Source organism: Henckelia pumila, chromosome 1 (assembly GCF_033568475.1).
Source record: "Henckelia pumila isolate YLH828 chromosome 1, ASM3356847v2, whole genome shotgun sequence".
NCBI classification, from domain to species: Eukaryota; Viridiplantae; Streptophyta; class Magnoliopsida; order Lamiales; family Gesneriaceae; genus Henckelia; species Henckelia pumila.
Window position 1 is genome coordinate 117,746,198 of NC_133120.1, and position 22,635 is coordinate 117,768,832.

General features: G+C 33.9%; 1 protein-coding gene across 1 annotated transcript; it reads left to right on the forward strand.

Moving 5' to 3' along the window:
• The first annotated feature begins 382 nt into the window (after positions 1 to 382).
• Positions 383 to 1,864, forward strand: LOC140873528 (uncharacterized). Its single transcript, XM_073276699.1, has 2 exons — positions 383 to 1,331; positions 1,458 to 1,864. Exons 1-2 carry the CDS (start codon positions 383 to 385, stop codon positions 1,862 to 1,864), a joined length of 1,356 nt encoding a protein of 451 aa, XP_073132800.1.
• Positions 1,865 to 22,635: the final 20,771 nt, after the last annotated feature.

The window sequence follows — 22,635 nt, forward strand, 5'->3', positions numbered from 1 at the left end:
CTTGTAGTAACCTATGCAATTATTTGTTTTCTATTTAAATGAATATGCTGCTCAATTAGTGAAATAGAAGATGGATTATTTGTTGTGCGTTCCCTGAAATTGCCAATGATATGTATAAAAATCAGAATCAGAAAATACTAAAGCTCTTTAAGATGTTTTAAAGAGTACTAAAATGTTTTTCCTTTGTGCATAATCAAATATCAATGTTGATTATCATCAGCTTGAAAATATACATATTAACATTATATATTTTATTCTCTATAGTGTTACTTACTAAAAGAATGGACAAAGAATGGATGTCAAAGTCTTGTTTATCATCAGCTTGAAAATATACATATTAACATTATATATTTTATTCTCTATAGTGTTACTTACTAAAAGAATGGACAAAGAATGGATGTCAAAGTCTCGGTTATCAAGTGAATATGAGCATGGAGTAGAGTCTTTCTTGAAATTTGCAATAAAAAATGCCGAGGATCGGGAAGCAATATCTTGTCCATGTATAAAATGTGGTAATCTGAAGAAGAAAAAGGTAGAGACTATAAGGGCACACATGTATTCTAATGGTATAGATTTGACATATCATACTTGGATATGGCATGGTGAAAGGTCTGCGATGAAGAACTCAAATAATGATCGTGATCAAGAAAGGGAAGATGTACCAAAGTTTGACGCCGAGGAACCAATAGATATGGTACATGCTGCATTTGATAGTTATGCTGAGAATCCAACCACATTCAAAAATCTACTTGAAGATGCTGATAAACCTTTATATCCTGGATGCAGTAAATTTACAAGGTTATCTGCAGTTGTAAAATTATTCAACTTGAAAGCCAAATATAGTTGGAGTGACAAAAGTTGCACCGACCTACACAATTTGTTAGGAGAAATGCTTTCAGATGACAACGAATTGTCTTTATCTTTCTACGATGCAAAGAAAAGCTTGTGTGCATTAGGGATTACTTATGAGAAAATCCATGCTTGCCCTAATGATTGCATCTTATACCGGAAGGAGTATGAGGATATGAACAGTTGTCCTACTTGTGGGATGTCAAGGTGGAAGATGGGCCAAAAAGATACGATAAAGGAAGGAGTTCCTGCAAAGGTTCTATGGTACTTCCCTCCAATTCCGAGATTTGTACGAATGTTTGGGAATAAGGAGTTTTCCAAGGAGCTGACTTGGCATGCTGATAAAAGACTTAATGACGGATACTTACGCCATCCAGCTGATGCACCTTCTTGGAAATTAGTAGATCACAAGTGGCCAAATTTTGCTGCTGATTCAAGAAATCTTAGATTGGCCATTTCAGCTGACGGGATCAATCCCCATGGTATGATGAGTTCTACATATAGTTGTTGACCAGTTTTAATGATCACTTACAATCTTCCCCCGTGGTTGTGTATGAAGAGAAAATTTATGATGCTCACAATGTTGATTTCTGGTCCCAAACAACCAGGAAATGATATCGATGTTTACTTAGCACCTCTAATCGATGACTTGAAATTCCTATGGGATACAGGTGTTGAAGCATATGATGCATATAGACAAGAAACCTTCTCGCTCAGAGCTTTCTTGCTGTGGACCATCAATGACTTTCCTGCATATGGAAACATGTCAGGATGTATTGTGAAAGGATATCACGCATGTCCGATTTGTGGTGAAGAAACATATTCAACAAGGTTGAAACATAGCAGGAAAATGTCGTACACAGGCCATAGAAGGTTTCTACCTGCAAATCATTCTTATCGAAGGCAAAGAAAGGCATTTAATGGGTACCAAGAGTTCAACCCTGCACCCAAACCATTGAGTGGCGATGAAGTGTTAAAAAAGTCGATGGAATTCATTGTCATTGGGGAAAAATGAGAAAGAAGATTCAGTCCACGAAGGATGATGTAAAACCATCCTTCAAAAAGAAATCAATTTTTTTTGAACTTGAGTATTGGAAACATCTATATGTTAGACATGTTCTTGATGTGATGCATATAGAAAAGAACGTCTGTGAAAGTCTTCTCGGTACGTTGCTTGACATTCCGGGAAAAACAAAGGATGGAATTGCAGCTAGATTAGACCTTGCTGAAATGAATTTGAGGACAGATTTGGCTCCAGTGATGGGGGAGAAGAAATCTTTTCTGCCAGCAGCATGTTATACACTTACAAAAGATGAGAAAAGAAAGATTTTGAATTCTTTGTGTGGAATGCAATTACCTACATGTTACTCATCCAACGTTAAAAACTTTGTTTCGATGAAGGACTTGAAACTTGTTGGCCTTAAGTCACACGACTACCACACTTTAATGCAGCAATTACTTCCAGTGGCCATACGTGGTGTCTTGCCCAAACATGTCAGAGACTCTATCACAATGATTTTAAGCGTTGTAGATTGTATAAAAGACAGCACTGCAAAAGAGTTGTTGTTTGTAGAAATCACAACGCATATAAAGCGTTGTGGATTGCAGCTACGACAACGCTTCCTCAGTGTACTAAAGCGTTGTAATTTCAAAATACCACAACGCTTTTAATAGATACGACAACGCTTTTTAAGCGTTGTCGTATCCAAATACCACAACGCTTTTTAAGCGTTGTGTTTTTCGAAAACCACAACGCTTTTTCCGCGTTGTCTTTGAGCGTGGTCTTTTACAACACTGGCTACGACAACGCTTTTTTGGGGTCATTAACAACGCGGAAAAAGCGTTGTCGTAGGCCATTTTTCTTGTAGTGATTTTTCTCATATACTGGTGTGCTTGTATATTGACAGCTATATATTTGATCAATCGCACACCATCTCCTCTACTTTCTCACAAAAATTCTTTTGAGCTCTTGTATCACAAACATCCTTCATATGCACACTTGAAGGTGTTTGGATGTTTGTGTTTTGGATCTACTCTTTCACATGGCCGAACAAAATTTTCACCACGGGAAACAAAGTCTATCTTTCTTGGCTATCCTCAAGGTTATAAAGCCTACAAATTACTCAATTTGGACACAAATGAAGTGTATATTTCCCGAGATGTTATTTTTCATGAACATATTTTTCCTTTAAAAACTAATTCCCTGAACAAATAAGTTCCTGATATTTTCTCTGAAACTCCTCTGCCTTCTCATGTTCCTTCTTCATCTAGTCCAGCTGCTCATCATAATCAAAATCAGTCCATTCGTCCGCGTCGTTCTTCCATACAACCTGCTCATTTGCAAGATTATCAATGCTATACAGTTAACTCATATGCTAATCCTATTTCCACAGCTCATCCTTTGTCCTCAATTCTGGATTACCAAAAATTATCTTCTTCCTATAAGATTTTTGTCAATAATGAGTCCTCTATTGTTGAACCTCGCACCTTTGCTCAAGCTGTTGTTAAACCTGAGTGGAAACATGCCATGGATGAAGAACTTAGAGCTTTAGAGAGCAATAACACTTGGTCTATTGTTTCTTTACCCCCCCAATAAGTGTGTTGTTGGGTGTAAGTGGGTTTACAAAGCAAAATTTTGAGCTGATGGTTCATTGGAGAGATATAAAGCTCGATTAGTTGCTAAAGGATATACGCAACAAGAAGGTGTTGATTATTTTGAAACTTTTTCCTCTGTTGCCAAGATATATTCTGTCAAAACATTACTTGTCGTTGCTGCTGTTCGTGGTTGGTTTCTTATGCAGCTTGATGTCAATAATGCATTTCTCCATGGTGACCTTGATGAGGAGGTGTATATGGAGTTACCTCCTGGTTATCAAGGTAAGGGGGAGTCTTTTCCAGCTACTGCTGTATGTAAGCTACACAAATCTTTATATGGCCTCAAGCAAGCTTCATGACAATGGTTTGCTAAGTTTTCTTCTACTCTACTTGAGATGGGTTTCACTCAATCCATTGCAGATAGTTCTTTATTTGTTCGAACACGTAGCATGTGTTTTTAGCTTTGTTGATCTACGTTGATGATGTTGTTGTTGCAACTAATGACAAAGAAGAAGCGGCAGCCTTGACAAAACTTTTAAACAAACAGTTCAAATTGAAGGATCTAGGGGAGTTGAAATATTTTCTTGGCATTGAGGTTGCAAGGTCATCTCGAGGTATCTCAATATGTCAAAGACATTATTCTCTTCAAATACTTACTGATGCTGGACTGCTTGGTTGCAAATCACGCACAACCCCGGCCCCATGGATTTTGGTTATAAGCTTAACCAGGATGATAGTGAATTGTTGGGGGATCCTTCTGAGTATCGAAGGATAATTGGTAGACTTTTATACCTCACCATCACATGCCCAGACTTATCATACTCAGTGAGTAAGTTAAGTCAATATGTATCTAAGCCAAGAGCTGCACATATGCAAGCAACATTCTCCGTACTTAAATACATCAAAGGAACTGTGGGTCAAGGATTATTTTATAGTTCAACTTTTGCTCTCAAACTCAATTGTTACTCAGATTTTGATTGGGCTTCTTGCCTGGATACGCGAAGATCAATAACAGGTTTTTGTGTTCTTCTTGGTGAGTCATTAATTTCTTGGAAGTCGAAGAAACAGCAGACAATTTCTAAGTCTTTTGCCGAGGCTGAATATAGGGCTATGGCCAATGTTACTTGTGAGATTGTTTGGCTTCTGTCACTTTTTAAAGATCTGCATATATCACTTTGTGCACCAGCTATTTGTTTTGTGATAACCAGGCAGTCGTACATATTGCTTCTAATCCCGTGTTTCATGAGCGTACAAAACACATAGAAATTGATTGTCATCTAGTCCGAGAGAAGCTTCAAGCTGGCATCATCAAAGTTCTACATGTTTCTTCTACACTACAGCTTGCAGACTTATTCACCAAGCCATTAATGGCTGCTCAATTTCGTTTTCTGTTATTCAAGATGGAAATTATCAACATTCATTTCTCATTTTGAGGGGGAGTATTAAAATAGTTGACCAAGTGTTAGTTAGGGAAACACGTTTTTCCTTTTATTCTTTCATTGTATAAATAGATAGTTAGTTCATTTTCTTAAGTATGTTTTTTTCATATCTTTGTAACAGAAACAGAGCTTTTGCTTCTGATCGATGGAGTTCGGTGTTCTTCATGTATCCATGAAGTTTTCATATTCTTTTAATCTATCTTCGTATTGATTTCTAATAAAGTGCAATGTCTAGCAAAAAAAACACACAAAGTTTTTAAGTGAAAAATATATTGTTTCTTTTTATCACACTATCAGATTTTAACTTCCAAGTTCAACAACTAAAAATAAAATTATGTTACTTATTCTTTGAATTCCATTATCATTCACAAGTATTTTATTTCACATTATGGCCAACTCATCTGAGTTAAAAAAAACATGTTTATTCATCTTTCAAGTTAAATATGCTTATATAATTGATACAAATCATGTTATACAAGAAACGAATTAATGCATAATGAAATATCAGTTTACTTCAATTTATTTCATCTTCTATTTTGGGAGCATGACAACCGTAACAAATTGAAATTAAAATTTATGGAATGTAATTTTTCTCTCAGAGGCAAGAGAAAATTATTTTATTCAAATTGAAAAAAAAAAAGAAGAGAATTTTTTTTGTTCAAAATCTCGCGATATAAATAAATAATTAGTTGAAAATTTCGATGTAGCAATGTATATATGATGGTAGCTTTAGGATTATTATTTTATTATATTTCAATTATATATTTTTATAATTTATTAAAGACCCAAAGCCTTAATTTTTCTCCCAGGATATAGTCAAAACGATAGGAGGGCTCTCAAATATATATATACATATATATTCGTTATTAAAAATAATTATGATTTATAGAAATTATTATATATAAAACGGCATACTCTATAGCTAGTGGTAGTATAATGCATGCATGTGTAGCCGTCGTTTATAATGGAACATCACACTCTTAGCTGGCTAGCTAGTTAGCTCGTGATATGTGAGAGACCCCGTATTAGGACGTGGGAACGCCTATAAACTCAGTCATTTTATTTTAAATTTTTTTATTTTTTTCATGTGTGAGAGGGGTATTGCAAAGTGGCTCTCATGCACGTAGGACTTTTTCCCGCATAGCACTTATTTTTCGGGGTTACTACTGGTGACCTGATCGTCTTTGATATCATTTTCTGATCTCTCACGCCCTCAGCCTAGGCCTACGCGATTATACAATGAGGAGTAACACTCCTGTGCAACGGTCTCATTCGTGAGACGGGTCAACTCTATCCATATTTATAATAATAAGTAATACTTTTGACATAAAATGTAATACTTTTTAATGGATAACCCATATAAGAGACCCGTCACACGAATATGACCCGTGCAACGGTTGCATACAAGTGTTTGCCTACAATGAGTCTCTAATCTCTATAGCAGCTATTTCTATCCATCATCGTTTTACGAAACTTATTAACTCAAATTGCTATAAAATCCATTGTAGTTCATTATAAACTCATTTTAAATTTTTCATTGTTCACATGCAAGGGCGGACCCAAGGCCAGCTCCACCCGGGCTTTAGCCCGGGTCGGACCGAAATTTTTTAAATTTTGTATATAAAAATTTTGAATAATTTTGGTTTAATTTGGTGGTAGTCCAGTTACTTTAATTCAAAATGTTAAAAGACGCGGGAGTTTAGAATTTTAGCCCAGGTAAACTAAAAATCCTGGATTCGCCATTGTTCACATGTGCGACATGAGTATCACAAAACACATAGTATGATTAATATTTTAAATTATCGAGTAGTGAACTCCATTTCTTTTATATTTGGGAAATTAAAAAAGAATAAGATTGCACGCCGTAAACTATATATATTAACTATTTTTAAAAAAAATGATATGGAGATTGGAGAGGAGGTTTCAAATGTCTCAATTTTGTTAGAGGGAACTTCGTGTCGCTTTGGCTATAAGACGGTGGCTTGACTGATTAAATTTTGCATCATTTATGCGATAAAAAAATTATACAAAATGTTATTCAATATTTTATTGATTTTTTGGAAATAAAAAATTTAATATAACTTTCAATTTTCATAATAAGATTATATTTATCTAGAATTGTTATCCATTAAAATTTATTTTATATATATATATATATATATTTATATAGCACTTTAGCCCATTCTAATAAGCAATATGTGGTCATTAGCAGCCCAACGCTTAAAAAGCCCGATTTCGATGAATAAATAATTGTGCCCAATTCAAAAAATAATAAACTTCAACCTCGAAGATAATTCAAATATATTCGAGTTTGGTTAATATTCAAATTAGTTAGAAATAATTACAAATAAAATTGTCAAAATGAGTTAGCGATATGGTCATATGGAGTTATGGACCACTCCACAATCGACCGCAACCCATATTCATTATATGGGATATAGGCAAGCTGGCCCATCTTTTGGTAGGTTGAAAAAACATCAACCCAACCCAACTCAATCCACCTATTGTAGGTAGCGAAACGGGCCAACCCGATGGTTTATGTGTAATTCGGTGAGTTGAGACGGGCATGCAGTGCCCATACCTCATATTTTCAGGTCATGAGTCGAATTTTAAAAATAGACCTCAAGAACATAGTGTGTGTGTGTGTTTTTTTATTTTTTTTTATTTTTACCTTTTGTTGAAAGAGAATTTTTAAAACCAACTTTATAACGTGTAGGCTTAGTTTTTTTTAAAAAAAATCAATATTTAGTGATATTGTTTAGTGTTTACTGAATGACGCCTAACAAAATGTTATATATGTAATTGCGTGTATATATTATAATTTTCATGAAAATCATCATATAAATTTGAAATATATTTGAAATGATTTATCATGAAATTTGAGAAGAAGTAATATACATGTTGTACACAATAGCTAAAAAAAAAAAAACAGGGTCATCTTTGAGATCTGGTTCTGAGACGATTAACTCACTTGACTCATATCAGGTCCAACTCTGAGGATGGGCTGTCCTGCAACGGACCACAACCCATCATTAGGCTCACTCCGCGTGCCATTTGATGGGTTAAGAAATCGTCAACTCCACTCATCTTTTTATAAACTGAATATTTTCTAGTGATAATTTTTTTTGAGGCACCGTACAAGTACTGGTTATTTGTGCATAATTATTTATGTGCTATTTACTGATTAAGTCTTTTTATTCCACTGCAAGTTGTCTTTAAATGTTGACAACACCGAGAGATAACACTTATTCTAAAATTTAGAGTTTATAATTCATGTTAGACGACAAATCCTTTCAAAATGTTATACTACTCACTCATTAATTACCAATATGGGTGCTCTGAGTGATATCCGTCCTTGGCTTAATTAGAAGCATCTAGCAATATTAGAGACTCAAAGTAATTATTTTGGTTCGTTGGTCTTTGGTCTTTGCGGCTTGTTAAGTAGTGAGTAGTGACTAGTGACTAGTGACAATACATGCACCAGAACCAATCACTGATAAATGATATAAAAGGATCATAAAATTGCTGACACCAATTTCTCATGAAATATATGTTACAGAACAAAATAAAGCTAGATATTTTACGGAAGAAAATATGATATATATTTGAGAATAAAAATAAGAGGAAATTGCATATATTACCCTTGTGAAATTTCGAGTTTGCTGATATCTCTCTATGAAATTTTTTTAAGCTAATAACCCACTGGGATTCTAGATATGTAGCAAGCAAACCTTACAGCTAAAAAATAACAAAAATACCCTTATTTAAAAAAATGATTAAATTAATTTTTTTTATAATTTTATATTGAATTGAATAAAATAATCAAATTTTAGTTAAATAACTATGAAACTTATATATAATTATTTTATATTAATATTTTCATTTTTAAGCAAGGGTATTTTCGTCATTTTTTTGTTATTTTTAGCTGAAAAGAGTGTGCATGATACATATCTAGAATCACATAGGGTTATTAGCTTAAAAAACTTTAATAGGGGGTTATCAGCAAACGTGGGATTACACAAGAGTAATATATGCGATTTTTCTTAAAAATAATGTCCTTGTCACTTCATAAAATATATATATATATATATATATATGTTTTAAAAATTTTGTCAATATTTTATTTTATTTTTAAAAAAAATATCCAAAATCGTACACGGCTCTACATATTGAGAAACTTCCCCCAAAAGGCAGGTGTCATTTTCTAATTATAATAACCAATTACGGTCAATACAAGTAATCTGAAAATTGAATTTTCAAACGCCAATTAATGCTCACTTATATATATGTGTGTGTATTCGGGAATTAATGAGTGGAATCATATAAACCCTATATTGAAAATATAACTACGTCCAATTAATCCAAAATGGCAAGAATTCTAGCCAATACATCTGGCGGGAGTAATGCAAATGAAATTGGTGTCTTGTTGAGTTCAGGGTATATTATGATGCTAGGCTTCATGGTTGTTATGTCTTTACTCATCTTTGGTTGTGCAGATCGAGACAATGGCTCTAGCACACCACGTCCTAAAAAAGACGGAGGTGACTGCGAAGGTGGTTGTTGTTGTTGTGGTGGTGGTGGTTGTTGTGGTGATGGTGATGGTGATGGTGATGGTGGTGGAGGTTGAGATGGCGGCAAGTGTTAGGTTTGTAATATTTGTAAGTTAGAGTTGTACGACAAATGAACAAGGTTTGAATATTTTTTTATATATAATTTGTGGTAACCATATGTATGAATAATGGAATATTAGATTGAAAGATCATTTTGAATGATGATAGTAATTATTGATGGGGAAGATATGGAGTATGCATGTGTTTGACACTATCATAGGATTTATATATAGTTTTTTTTTTATCGTTGGATTATATAGTTCAGTTATATGATTTTCTGATTAATCATGCACGTACTTATATCTTCTGACAAATCAAGTGATATAAAAAAATAAATAACCTTTAATTTTAATCTAATAGTTTTTTTAAAACTAATTTACACAAACATTATCAAGTGGTATAAGATAAATAAATATATTTTGTAGAATATAGAACTATTCGAAGACAAGGATCTCGAAACCGACAAACAAAAAATCAAAGAATCAAGGACTTTGAACACATATGAATACTTTTTCCTAAAAATTGTATTTGTCTCCTCTCAATTTTATAAGGAATATGACAAATAATTTTTGAGATATGACAAGCCTTTGCAATATTTTCTGTAAGCAACAATCAAAAAATATTTGGAACTTGGAAATGTGTATGCAGTTGGAATGAAAGAGATTGGAATAAAAATTTTGATAATCTTATCTTCAAACTCACAATCTCATACACTTTTATAGGCCCGGGAATTCATCTCTAAAAGCCACAATGAATGGATGCATCTCTTCTCACATTACATGCCAGCGGACAATTAAAAAAAAAAAAAAAATTTAACTTGAGTGGTAAACAAACAGCTTCCATTGGATTGTGCATTCATACATTTAAAAGTGTGTTTGGTTGGTAATTGCTTTAGTTCCGGTGTACGATTAGGTGGTGGAGTAGTTTAATAATTGGTAGTAGCTCAAAAAATTGATTCGCCAATACGAGTATTTGCCAAATTATTTGGGCAATGTGATTTATTTGTGATTTGCTGAATAACTTGTTATTTTTAGAATTTATCGAACACTATCAAAAAATAACATCTGTGTGTTTTCACAACATTAAAAAAAAAATATTTGGTAATTATTTTTTGAAACACTTTATAAGATGTTAAAATAATGTTTTTTCAAGCACAAGATTTATTTTAATGTCTCGAAGAATTAAAATATCTCTGTTGTGAAAAAGTAAAAATTTATGGTAAAAAGTAAAAACTTCAAAACTCAAAATATATCAAACTCTACACTTTATAATATTTTTCTCTCAACTCAATTGTATTTTTTATCACAAATAAAGACCTATTTATAGATCCACATTTGAGATTAGTCCAAAAATAAATACATAATCATCTACATCATCACACACTAATTTTCCATATTTTACAACTCAATATTCAACATTCAACATAATATTAATAATAATAATATATTTTTCAACACTCCCCCTTGTGATGATGATCGTGATATGATGACTGTCTTCATTATGTGTTTTATACTGTCTCGTTAAAAACCTTACTAGAAAAAACCTAGTGGAATAAAAACCATAGTAAGGAAAAAAGAGTGCAGCCACGTAAACTCCCCCTCATGTTAACATGAGTGATTCTTCACATATTTCGCAGATTGCACATCCCAATGTTGTATATATGCTTTCTGAATATCATCGTGGAAAGTGCCTTTGTGAAGAGATCTGATGAGTTCTCACTTGATTGAATATAACAGATATCAATATCTTTATTCTTCTCAAGCTCTTGAGTGTAGGCAAAGAACTTTGGGGGTATATATTTTATTCTGTCACTTTTGATGTATCCTTCTTTCATTTGAGTAATACATGCAGCATTGTCTTCATACAACGTCACAGGCTTCTTGTCTACTGATAATCCACAAGAAGTTTGGATATGTTGTGTCATTGATTTTAGCCAAACACATTTACGGCTTGCTTCATGTAGCGCAATAATCTCAGCGTGATTTGATGAAGTTGTTACGAGTGTTTGTTTCTGTGAACGCCAAGAAATTGCGGTGCCTCCACGAGTAAATACATATCCGATTTGGGAATGCCTTATGTGGATCAGATAAATATCCAGCATCGGCATAACCAATGATACTTTGATTGGTGTCTTTTGAGTACAAAAGTCCCAAATCTGTCGTTCCTCGTAGATAACGAAATATATGTTTAATTCCGTTCCAGTGCCTCTTTGTTGGATATGAACTGAATCTTGCCAATAAATTTACAGCAAAAAATATATCTGGTCTAGTGCAATTTGCAAGATACATAAGGGCACCAATGTCACTTAGATATGGTACTTCTTGACCAAGAATAACTTCATCATCTTCACATGGACGGAATGGATCATTTTCTATGTTTAATGATCTTACAACCATTGGAGTACTTAATGGATTTGATTTATCCATATTAAAACGTTTAAGGATCTTTTCTGTATAATTTGCTTGGTGAACAAAAATTCCACATTCTTTTTGTTCTATTTGCAAATCCAGACAGTACTTGGTTTTTTCAAGATCCTTCATTTCGAATTCTTCCTTCAAGTACATCATAACCTCTTGAATTTCTTTATTCGTTCCAATGATATTTAAATCATCAACATATACAGCAATAATTACACATCCGGATGTTGTTTTTTTGATGAAAACACAAGGGCATATTGGATCATTTACATATTTCTTTTTCATCAAGTGCTCACTTAGCCGATTATACCACATTCGGCCGGATTGCTTCAACCCATATAATGATCTTTGCAATTTTACAGAATAAAATTCTCTGGGTTTTGAACTTTGTGCCTCAGGCATCTTAAATTCTTCAGGGATTTTCATGTATATATCACTATCAAGTGATCCGTATAAGTAAGCCGTAACAACATCCATCAGACACATTTCCAAATTTTCAGACACTGCCAAACTAATCAAATATCGAAACGTAATTGCATCCATAACAGGAGAATACGTTTCTTCATAATCAATTCCAGGCCTTTGAGAAAAACCTTGTGCAACAAGTCTAGCTTTATATCTTACTATTTCATTTTTCTCATTTCGCTTTCGAATAAAAACCCATTTGTATCCAACAGGTTTTACACCTTCAGGTGTGAGGACTATAGGTCCAAAAACATTGCGTTTATTTAGCGAATCTGTGGGGATCCGGGTTGCTAATCTCATCCTAGGGCAATAAAAGCTTAATTAACAATTAATCAGGTAATAAAAGATTGTTCAAACCAAGAGGAAACAAAAAATTTTTTTTTTTTTTTTTAGAAACTCAGCCCCTCGCTCGATCGGGCAAACTTTGCCGATCGAGTGAGCTAAATATTCAAACTCTCGGCCTGCATCCATTTTGGCCTCGTTCGATCGGTGAAAATCTTCCGATCGAGCGAGCCCAAAAACTCACTCCTCTGTTTTGGCAAAATACAGGCCTCGCTCGATCGGTGAAGTTCACCCGATCGAGCGGGCACCCTGTCCAGAGAATAAAAATGCTTCTTTGCTGTATAATTGATTCCAAATCTCATACAAACTTCATATAAACTTCTCAACATGATTCTACATAATTTACATGCATTCAAACTCATACTAAGTGATCTAGAATACATGAACTCTCAAGTATAAATCAATACTTGGCAAAAATAACATATACAAAGGTTCTTGCTTTCTAACATGTATAACAAATGTACAGTACAAGTCTTTCTGCTAAAAACCCGAATCCTCATATGCTAAGACTCTTCTCAAGCTATCCAAGCCAACTCTAGCTTGATCATGCCCCCAACCTGATGCAATGCACACATACAAATAAAGCAACAACCGAATAACTCTGGTGAGAATAAATCTCAGTATGAAAGACATGCATATACATCATGAAAGCATATGGAATCTATATGCTATAAAACTCTAAAACCATAAAACATGTAATAACATGTAGATCATAGAATCATCATCGACTCTTAAACTCCTAACGCATAATGATTCATCTAAAGCAATAGCACATATTCATATCTAGAATAGCATATCACAACATGCTAGCATTTATAACTGCATAATCTAAACCATAGAAAACTCTAGGTTAATGCATAAATGCAATGCATGTGCCAAGGAAAAAGGCTATCAAATATGATACCAATAAGCTTAGTTCTTGGGATCCCGGGAAATAAAATCTTTAACTAACCACCGACTCTCCCAATCGAGGTGGTGTTAAATATCTTAATTCCCCTGAATTTGGTGCAACTATAGTGAGTCATCTAGCTCTGGATATAAATCTATATTCCGTGCCATGAGTCATCTGACTTTGGAAGTAAATCTACATTCCATGCCACTCACTACAGTTCTCCAAACGTCATCTGCACTCTAGGCCATTCTGCCCTCTGTGCTATTCAAGGTAGGGTTCAAGATGAATGCAACATAATCTGTATGCATTAAATAAGCTAACACATCTTGAACACACCATTCAAACATCATTCAAGGCATAATAAGAAATACAACACATAAAACACTTAAACAAGTAAGTATATGATTTCAGGATAACTCGAAAATCACCACGTTCTCGAGTTGTTCTACCTGGCAAGAATAATGTCAACTCATACCTTTCATCGCGATTCAAACCTATTGAATCTGTTGCCAATGCTGATCATCTCAACGCTAGCCAAATCGGTCATCAAAATCTGCTCATTTCAATCAGTGCTACTTGAAGGTGTTTTTGATTCAACTTCAAACACTTCAAGTCATTCGAACTCTAACTCGTCGATTCAACTACGATAATCTGTACTTCAAATCTGAAATAGATGATAACATATCTAAACATCAATTTTCAATCTGAATCGATGTTTCTTTACAGCTTATACAGTTCAAATCTTGCTAATACAATCGGAATTCAAACCGACGTCGCCACTATTCGAGTTCGATAAATTTTTTGATTCAAATATCATTATATCTACATTCTAAACTCAATCTCATATTCAATTCATCTACAATAAACTTGAAGATGAGCTCTAGACCTTTATAATGCATATCAATTCAAAATCTTGAACCGGCGGCGTAACGGTACGATTTCGGTCTTTCCAAAAGCATAACATCAATCTTACTACTCATCTCCTCTCAAAAGCAACACCAATTCATCAACACAATTTCGAAATCATCAGCCCTAAAAATTCAGAATTATGAAAAATCTTTCAAAAATCGAAAACATGTTCAAACGACGATCTTTTCTCGATCCATCATAGATATGCTATCGTCGTATATGCTAGAACACGTTTATACAATCAAATCATAATTCTACCAACAACTTAAAATTCAAACATGGTAGAACTTCATAAAACTTACGTCAAAACGTAGCACTCGGAGCTGTGATCGCAAATATAAGTTCAATCGGAAATTCTACCGGGCGAATCAAAAGATATCGGAGTTGAAAGATCAAAATTTGGCTTAACCCTTCTCTTTTCTTCTTCTCTCGGTTCTTGCTGGATATTCTGATGAATTTTCTTCCCGTTACACGTTTTTATGGCCACTTGCATGACAATTGCATTTTGGTCCCTGTACTTTGGCTTAATTGCAATTCAGTCCCCGGACAAGCGATTTAATTCAATTTCAATCCTAAATAATTTAAGAATATTAGAATTCAAGTCTAAACTCTAAATATTCTTCAATTAAATAGTCTTGGATTAAAATTAAATCATTTCGGATCTTATCGCATTTTAGTCTTTGAATTTCTCAATATTTGCAAACTGGCCCTTGCTCGGATTTCTTCCTCAAATTAAATCCTTGATATTTATCATCTTGGAATTCACATCTTAAATTCCATAAATATTAATTCAAATATTTTTAATCTTTTAATTTAAGAATTCCGGATATTAAAATCTTAAAATCCGAAAATCCTCAAATTAAATATTTCTGACCCGAAATTGAAATCTCTAATTTCCATAAATTCTTAAATTAATCTTTTCACTTTTATTCAGAATTTAAATCTTAAATCCCGTCATTAAGAATTTAATATTTTCGGGCCTTACAGAATCCAATTCAACCTGGATGGCATCTTTCCATTTTGTCCAATCATGACGAGTTTTACATTCACCAAAGGATTTTGGTTCATGATCCTCGTTTTCATTTATGATGTCACATGCCACATTATAAGAAAATATCTCATCAATATCTTCTATATCTCTTCGGTTCCATATTTTTCCAGTATTAATATAATTGATAGAGATTTCACGATTCTCGTCAGTTTGTGGTTCTGACAGAACATTTTCATCATCAGGTGTTTTTTCTGGAATACCATTTTCTATTTTATGGTCATCGTGTTTCTCTATGCCTTTTCTTTTTCGAGGATTTTTATCCTTGGAACCGACTGGCCTTCTACGCTTCAAGCGTTTTATGACATCATGAGTGTCTTCAATTTGTTTTTTTGGAATTTCAATTCGAGCAGGGGCATTTACAACATGTATATATGATTTTGTTACCCCTTTTGTGTCTGCAAATGCATCTGGCATTTGATTTGCAATTCTTTTCAAGTGCACAATTTGCTGTACATCTTTCTCACATTGTTTGGTCATTGGATCCAAATGTAACAATGATGGTACATACCATGTGATTTATTTTTCGGTGTGTTTCTTTTCTCCCCCTAACATTGGAAAGATTTCTTCATTAAAATGACAATCAACAAAACGTGATGTAAACACATCGCCTGTCTGAGCCTCAAGATATCGAATGATTGATGGGCTATCATAACCGATATAAATACCGATTTTTCTTTGAGGACCCATTTTTTTATCGTTGAGGTGGTGCAATAGGCACATACACCATACATCCAAAAATTCTCAGATGAGAAATATTTGGTTCTTTACCAAATGCAAGCTGCAATGGGGAGAATTTATGATATGCACTTGGTCTGATGCAAATTAATGCCGCAGCATGTAAAATTGCATGTCCCCATATAGAAATAGGGAGTTTTGTTCTCATAATCATTGGTCTAGCAATCAGTTGTAGACGTTTAATCAATGATTCAGCTAATCCATTCTGTGTATGAACATGAGCAACAGGATGTTCAACAATAATTCCCATTGACATACAATAGTTATTGAAAGTTTAGGAAGTAAATTCTCCAGCATTATCAAGTCTTATTTTCTTGATTGTATAATCGGAAAATTGATTCCGCAATTTTATTATTTGAGCCATTAGTTTTGCAAATGCCACATTTCGAGTTGACAATAAGCATACATGTGACCATCTGCTGGAGGCATCGATCAATACCATAAAATATCGAAATGGTCCACATGGTGGATGAATTGGCCCACAAATATCACCCTGAATACGTTCAAGAAATATGGGTGATTCTGTTTGAATTTTAGCTGGCGATGATCTTATAATAAGTTTTCCAAGAGAACATGATTTACATTGAAACTTATTATTCTGAAAGATCTTCTGGTCTTTCAATGGATGACCATGCGTATTTTCAATAATTCTTCGCATCATTATTGAACCAGGATGTCCCAATCGATCATGCCAATTGATTAATATTGAAGAACTATTAACCACCATATTTGATTCGATTGGCCTTATATGTGTATAATGCAATCCAGTAGGGAGCATTGATAATTTTTCAACCACATATTTCTTTCCTGATTTATATGTGGTAAGACACATATATTTCTGATTTCCATCAGTTATCGTCTTAGTATCATATCCATGAGAATATATGTCATTAAAACTCAACAAATTTCTTTTCGATTGTGGTGAATATAAAACATCATTTATCAGAAATTTTGTACCATTTGGTAACAAAAATTGTGCTTTACCATAAAACATCATTCAATCAAGTCTACAGGACCTGATATTGTATTCACCATTGTTTTTGTTGGTTTTATTTCCAAGAAATATCTTTCATCTCGCAGAATAGTGTGCGTTGTACCACTATCCGGTATGCAAATTTCCATGATATTATTTCCATGTTTGCTCATAGCATTTTCCATATCAAACTTCACAAAAATGCAATAAAGAAAAATTAAGTACAATACAAATGCAAAATATAACATGCTTTATAATACAAGAATGCATGAAAAATACAAATTTGTTACAATCTAGTTCCACCAATATTTAATCAATGTCTTCAAAATCATTCAAAAAATCTGCAGCATTGAAACTAGTTGAACCAATTAAATGGTCACTATTTTCAACAAAATTGGTCTTTTTTTCTTTCCCCTTTGTAGATTCTTTATAGAGCTTACATAGGTGCTCAGGGGTTCGACAAATATGTGACCAATGTCCTGGATTGCCACATCTATAACAAACACTCTCAGTTTTTTTTGAGTGATTTTCATTTTCACTCGTATTTTCATGCTGCCTTTTTGATGGGTGGTTTGTGACGTTCTTTTGAGATGAGTTATTGAAGTAACTATCTCGATTATTTTCATATCCACGGCCGTGACCACGATCGCGATCATTTTTACGTCCACGCCCACGTCCTCGACCTCGTCCACGACCAAAATCTGGTCTATGCCTTTGATTTTGATTTTCATTTTTTATTACGACATTTGATTCAGGAAATGCCGTTGATCCAATGGGTCGGGATTGATGATTTCTTATTAATAATTCGTTGTTCTTTTCCGCCACAAGAAGACATGCAATGAGTTCAGAATATCTCGTAAAACCACGCACTCTATACTGTTGCTGTAGAGTTATATTTGATGCGTGAAAAGTGGAAAATGTTTTCTAAAGCATTTCCATCTCTGTGACTTCAAGTCCACAGAATTTTAATTGCGAGACTATTCGATACATCGCAGAATTATAATCACTGACTTTTTTAAAGTCTTGGAATCTCAACGTATTCCATTCATCACGAGCGGTCGGGAGTATCACTTCCCTTATATGCTCAAATCTTTCTTTCAACCATTTCCATAAAATCATTGGGTCTTTTTCTGTGAGATACTCACATTTCAACCCTTCATCAAGATGTCGGCGTAGGAAAATCATTGCCTTTGCTTTATCTTGTGAGGTTGATATATTTATTTCTTTGATGGTATCACTTAGACCCAATGACTCAAGATGCATCTCAACATCAAGAGTCCATGACATATAATTTTTTCCAGTGATATCGAGTGCAACGAATTCAAGCTTTGCCAAGTTTGACATGGTGGTACTAAAAAAATAAAAATGCATTTTATTAGTTAATTTCCATTAATATGACAATACAAAATAATGGAAAAATGAAAATTACAAGTGCGTATACAAATAGATAAAAAGTATGTGGTGAAAAATCGCTGGTGAGTACAAAACTCATGAGCATGATGATCATAATCGTTATGAAAAATAGTCTTATAAATGCCATCATCTCCATCTTCGAAAAATGAGTAAAAATATTTTGAGATAAAGAGTGAATTTTGGTGTGATTGAAAATAAGTTTGAATGAACATCTTTATAGGCCAAAAACTAGCCGTTTGTGACCGTTGATGGTAAAGAAAAAATCGAGTATATGTTGAATAAAAATTCATGATAATGATGCAATGCATATAATTATAATCATAATTAAATAATTATGTATATCATATCACATTATTATAAGGTCAGTGTCGTAGACAGCCTTTTATATAATATTGTGAAATTATACCAATATAGTTAGTATAAAGTCAGGTATAGTATATCATATCACATTATTATAAGATCGGTGTCATAGAAAACCTTTTATATAATAACATGAAACCATACAAATATGATTATATTGTTTAAGAACCTTAGAGTCTTTTATACTTGTCGTATCCCTTACCGAGAGTGTGGGATGTCGTCTTAACATCCTCCCAGGATTTATAACAATTTTTAAAAAAAACTTATTTTTTTTCATAACATGATATTATATATTAATATATACACAATAAAAATATATAAACAGTAAAATAAAAATTCTTACTTGTTGAATATTTTTGACTTCTTCTTGTATTTTGGAGCGTCGGAAATTATAGAGAACCTTCGAGCGATCGTGCTGATAACGTGTTGTGAAAAAGTAAAAATTTATGGTAAAAAGTAAAAACTCCAAAACTCAAAATATATCAAACTCTACATTTTATAATATTTTTCTCTCAACTCAATTGTATTTTTTATCACAAATGAAGACCTATTTATAGATCCACATTTGAGATTAGTCCAAAAATAAATACATCATCATCTACATCATCACACACTAATTTTCCATATTTTACAACTCAATATTCAAAATTCAACATAATATTAATAATAATAATATATTTTTCAACAATCTCCACCAATTTTATGATGAGTAATATTGCTACATAAATAAAGGCATCCACAATAATAAAAATCCAACATAAGATTTTTCGTGTTTCTCACGAAAAAAATTTCCAGATCAAAAACAAAAAAATTCTCATTAATTCTCAATTATAACAAAAAGAATCAAACAACTTTATAGAGCTCACACTCAATTCAAATATCACAATTATTATTTTATAAATTTTATATTAAATATTCGTGATTTATATACTGATGTATTTTTTATATGTATTTCTTAATTTTCATAAAAAAATATAATTTTTATTAATTATAAAATTTTATTACTGAAAATGTATATATATTTTAAAAGAAGGAATACATAATTGCTCACTTTTGTACACATAATGTTTTTTGAATAGAAGGTCTAGAAAAAGAAAAAAAATAAACAGTTCGATTTTATTAATAAAAAGAGCTCCCACTTGCTCACGTGTCATATTTGAAAGAGCTCTTCCCATTGTAGGAGGAGCTCTCTTGGTGTTTTTTTTTTTTTTTTTTTTTGACAAAAAACACCGCCGGAAGCGGGGGGGTTAGGCAGACCCCTACCTGTATATAAACATAAAAAAGCGATACAAATGAAACCTAAAGGAGGAGGGGGACTAGGCCAAGACCTCCCCAAAAGGCTATACAAAGGTAATACGAACATTAGAACAGCTAGGGTATCGAAAAATATACAACCAAAGCATCCCTAGAAAATAAGTATAAACAAATAATATCAAAGATAGCTAACTAAGTCAACGTCAGCAGTCATCCTGGGCAGCAAAAGCTAGAAGAGAACCACAGCTCGGCCCAGCAAAATCAAAAAGGACACTGAGGCGCGAAGAGTGGCTGGAATCAACCTGTGCAGTAAAACCTAGAGGAGATCCACAACTCCAGGCCAGCAAAATCAAATCCGACACTAAGCTGGCACCGTCCAGAGCTGAACAACAGATCAAAGCAATGCAAGAAATATGTCCAAAAGTCATGGTCAGCTGGGAAGTCACTATACATAGTCCGCGAGGAAAAAGAGGAGCGACCGCAAACCAGCAGGCCCAGAGCAAAAGAACAGGAAAATGGCGAAGGAAACTCAAGCCATAAACTAACTCCCAAGAAGACTGGAAGCCCAAAAAGCGAGGGGCACGAGAGACCGCCCACAAAACATCCAAACAACAGCAAGAACCAGGCAAGGATAAGCACAGTGAACGCCTGGTGGTCCATCACCCTGAAGAAGCAAAGCAAGCGACAGGGGAACAGACTAACTCCAAAACCTCCGAAAAAGGGCCGGAGAGCTGTACCTGCAAATAAAAATAAATAGCTACATATATCTAAATCTAGGATGACCTAGACCAAAAAGGAGAGCAAGCAAAGAAAGGCAAGCCCAAGAGAAACGGCTATAAGCGAGCGTGAGGCTCTAAGAAAACCTAGATCTAAGGTAAGGAAGCCCGGAAGAGTCAGAACGGGCCAACGCAGCGATGTGAGTGATTAAAGGAACACCAATCTCCAACAAACACTGCCTATGATCATGAGCCTGCCGCACCAACGCATCCGCAACCGAATTCCCTTCCCGATAGATATGCGAGAAATGAACCGGCCTATTCCGCACCAAAACACGCGTCCTCGAAACAATATGGTCCAAATCCCATCGGCACCTCCGAGATCTAAGAATCTGAATGGCAATCTGGGAATCAGTCTCAATCCAAAGGGGAAAAAGGCTAAGGTCATAACAGAGAAGAATACCCCTCCAAATCGCCCAGAGTTCTGCACGGACATTGGACCCCAAACCAATGAACTCACTAAAAAACGCCAAGACCCTACCAGAAGAATCCCGGACAACCCCCCCCACAGACGACTCACCCGGGTTACCTCTCGAGCTCCCATCCACATTGAGCTTGAAGGACCCAGGTGGAGGCCTCAACCAACGGACGATCGCAGTCTTGTGAATCCGTTGGAGGCCGACCGAAATGGTCATCTTCCTCGCAGCCTGCAAAGCCCCCAGCCAAAGACGGGGCTTGATAACAGTTGCGGAATGAGTAGGAGGAACTCTTTCCAATATAACATTGGGACAAGTGATAACTCATTCCTCTAAAACCAAAAGAGCTCCTCCCACAATGGGAGGAGCTCTTTCAAATATGGCACGTGGTTTGAGCTTCCACTTGGATGCCCTAAGATTATACATCAATTTTTACACTTAAAATGATAACAATCTTTGTCAAAATCAAACAATTAGAAAAAAATTTTCCCCTCAAAGTCAATGTCTAGCAAAAAAAACACACAAAGTTTTTAAGTGAAAAATATATTGTTTCTTTTTATCACACTATCAGATTTTAACTTCCAAGTTCAACAACTAAAAATAAAATTATGTTACTTATTCTTTGAATTCCATTATCATTCACAAGTATTTTATTTCACATTATGGCCAACTCATCTGAGTTAAAAAAAAAACATGTTTATTCATCTTTCAAGTTAAATATGCTTATATAATTGATACAAATCATGTTATACAAGAAACGAATTAATGCATAATGAAATATCAGTTTACTTCAATTTATTTCATCTTCTATTTTGGGAGCATGACAACCGTAACAAATTGAAATTAAAATTTATGGAATGTAATTTTTCTCTCAGAGGCAAGAGAAAATTATTTTATTCAAATTGAAAAAAAAAAAGAAGAGAATTTTTTTTGTTCAAAATCTTGCGATATAAATAAATAATTAGTTGAAAATTTCGATGTAGCAATGTATATATGATGGTAGCTTTAGGATTATTATTTTATTATATTTCAATTATATATTTTTATAATTTATTAAAGACCCAAAGCCTTAATTTTTCTCCCAGGATATAGTCAAAACGATAGGAGGGCTCTCAAATATATATATACATATATATTCG

What these genes read in the sequence shown, in the direction of transcription:
- LOC140873528 (XM_073276699.1), top strand. Translation starts at nt 383, where the DNA reads ATGGACAAAGAATGGATGTCAAAGTCTCGGTTATCAAGTGAATATGAG. An exon ending in TGACGGGATCAATCCCCATG is followed by an intron (nt 1,332 to 1,457) that starts GTATGATGAGTT and finishes CCAAACAACCAG; the next exon opens with GAAATGATATCGATGTTTAC.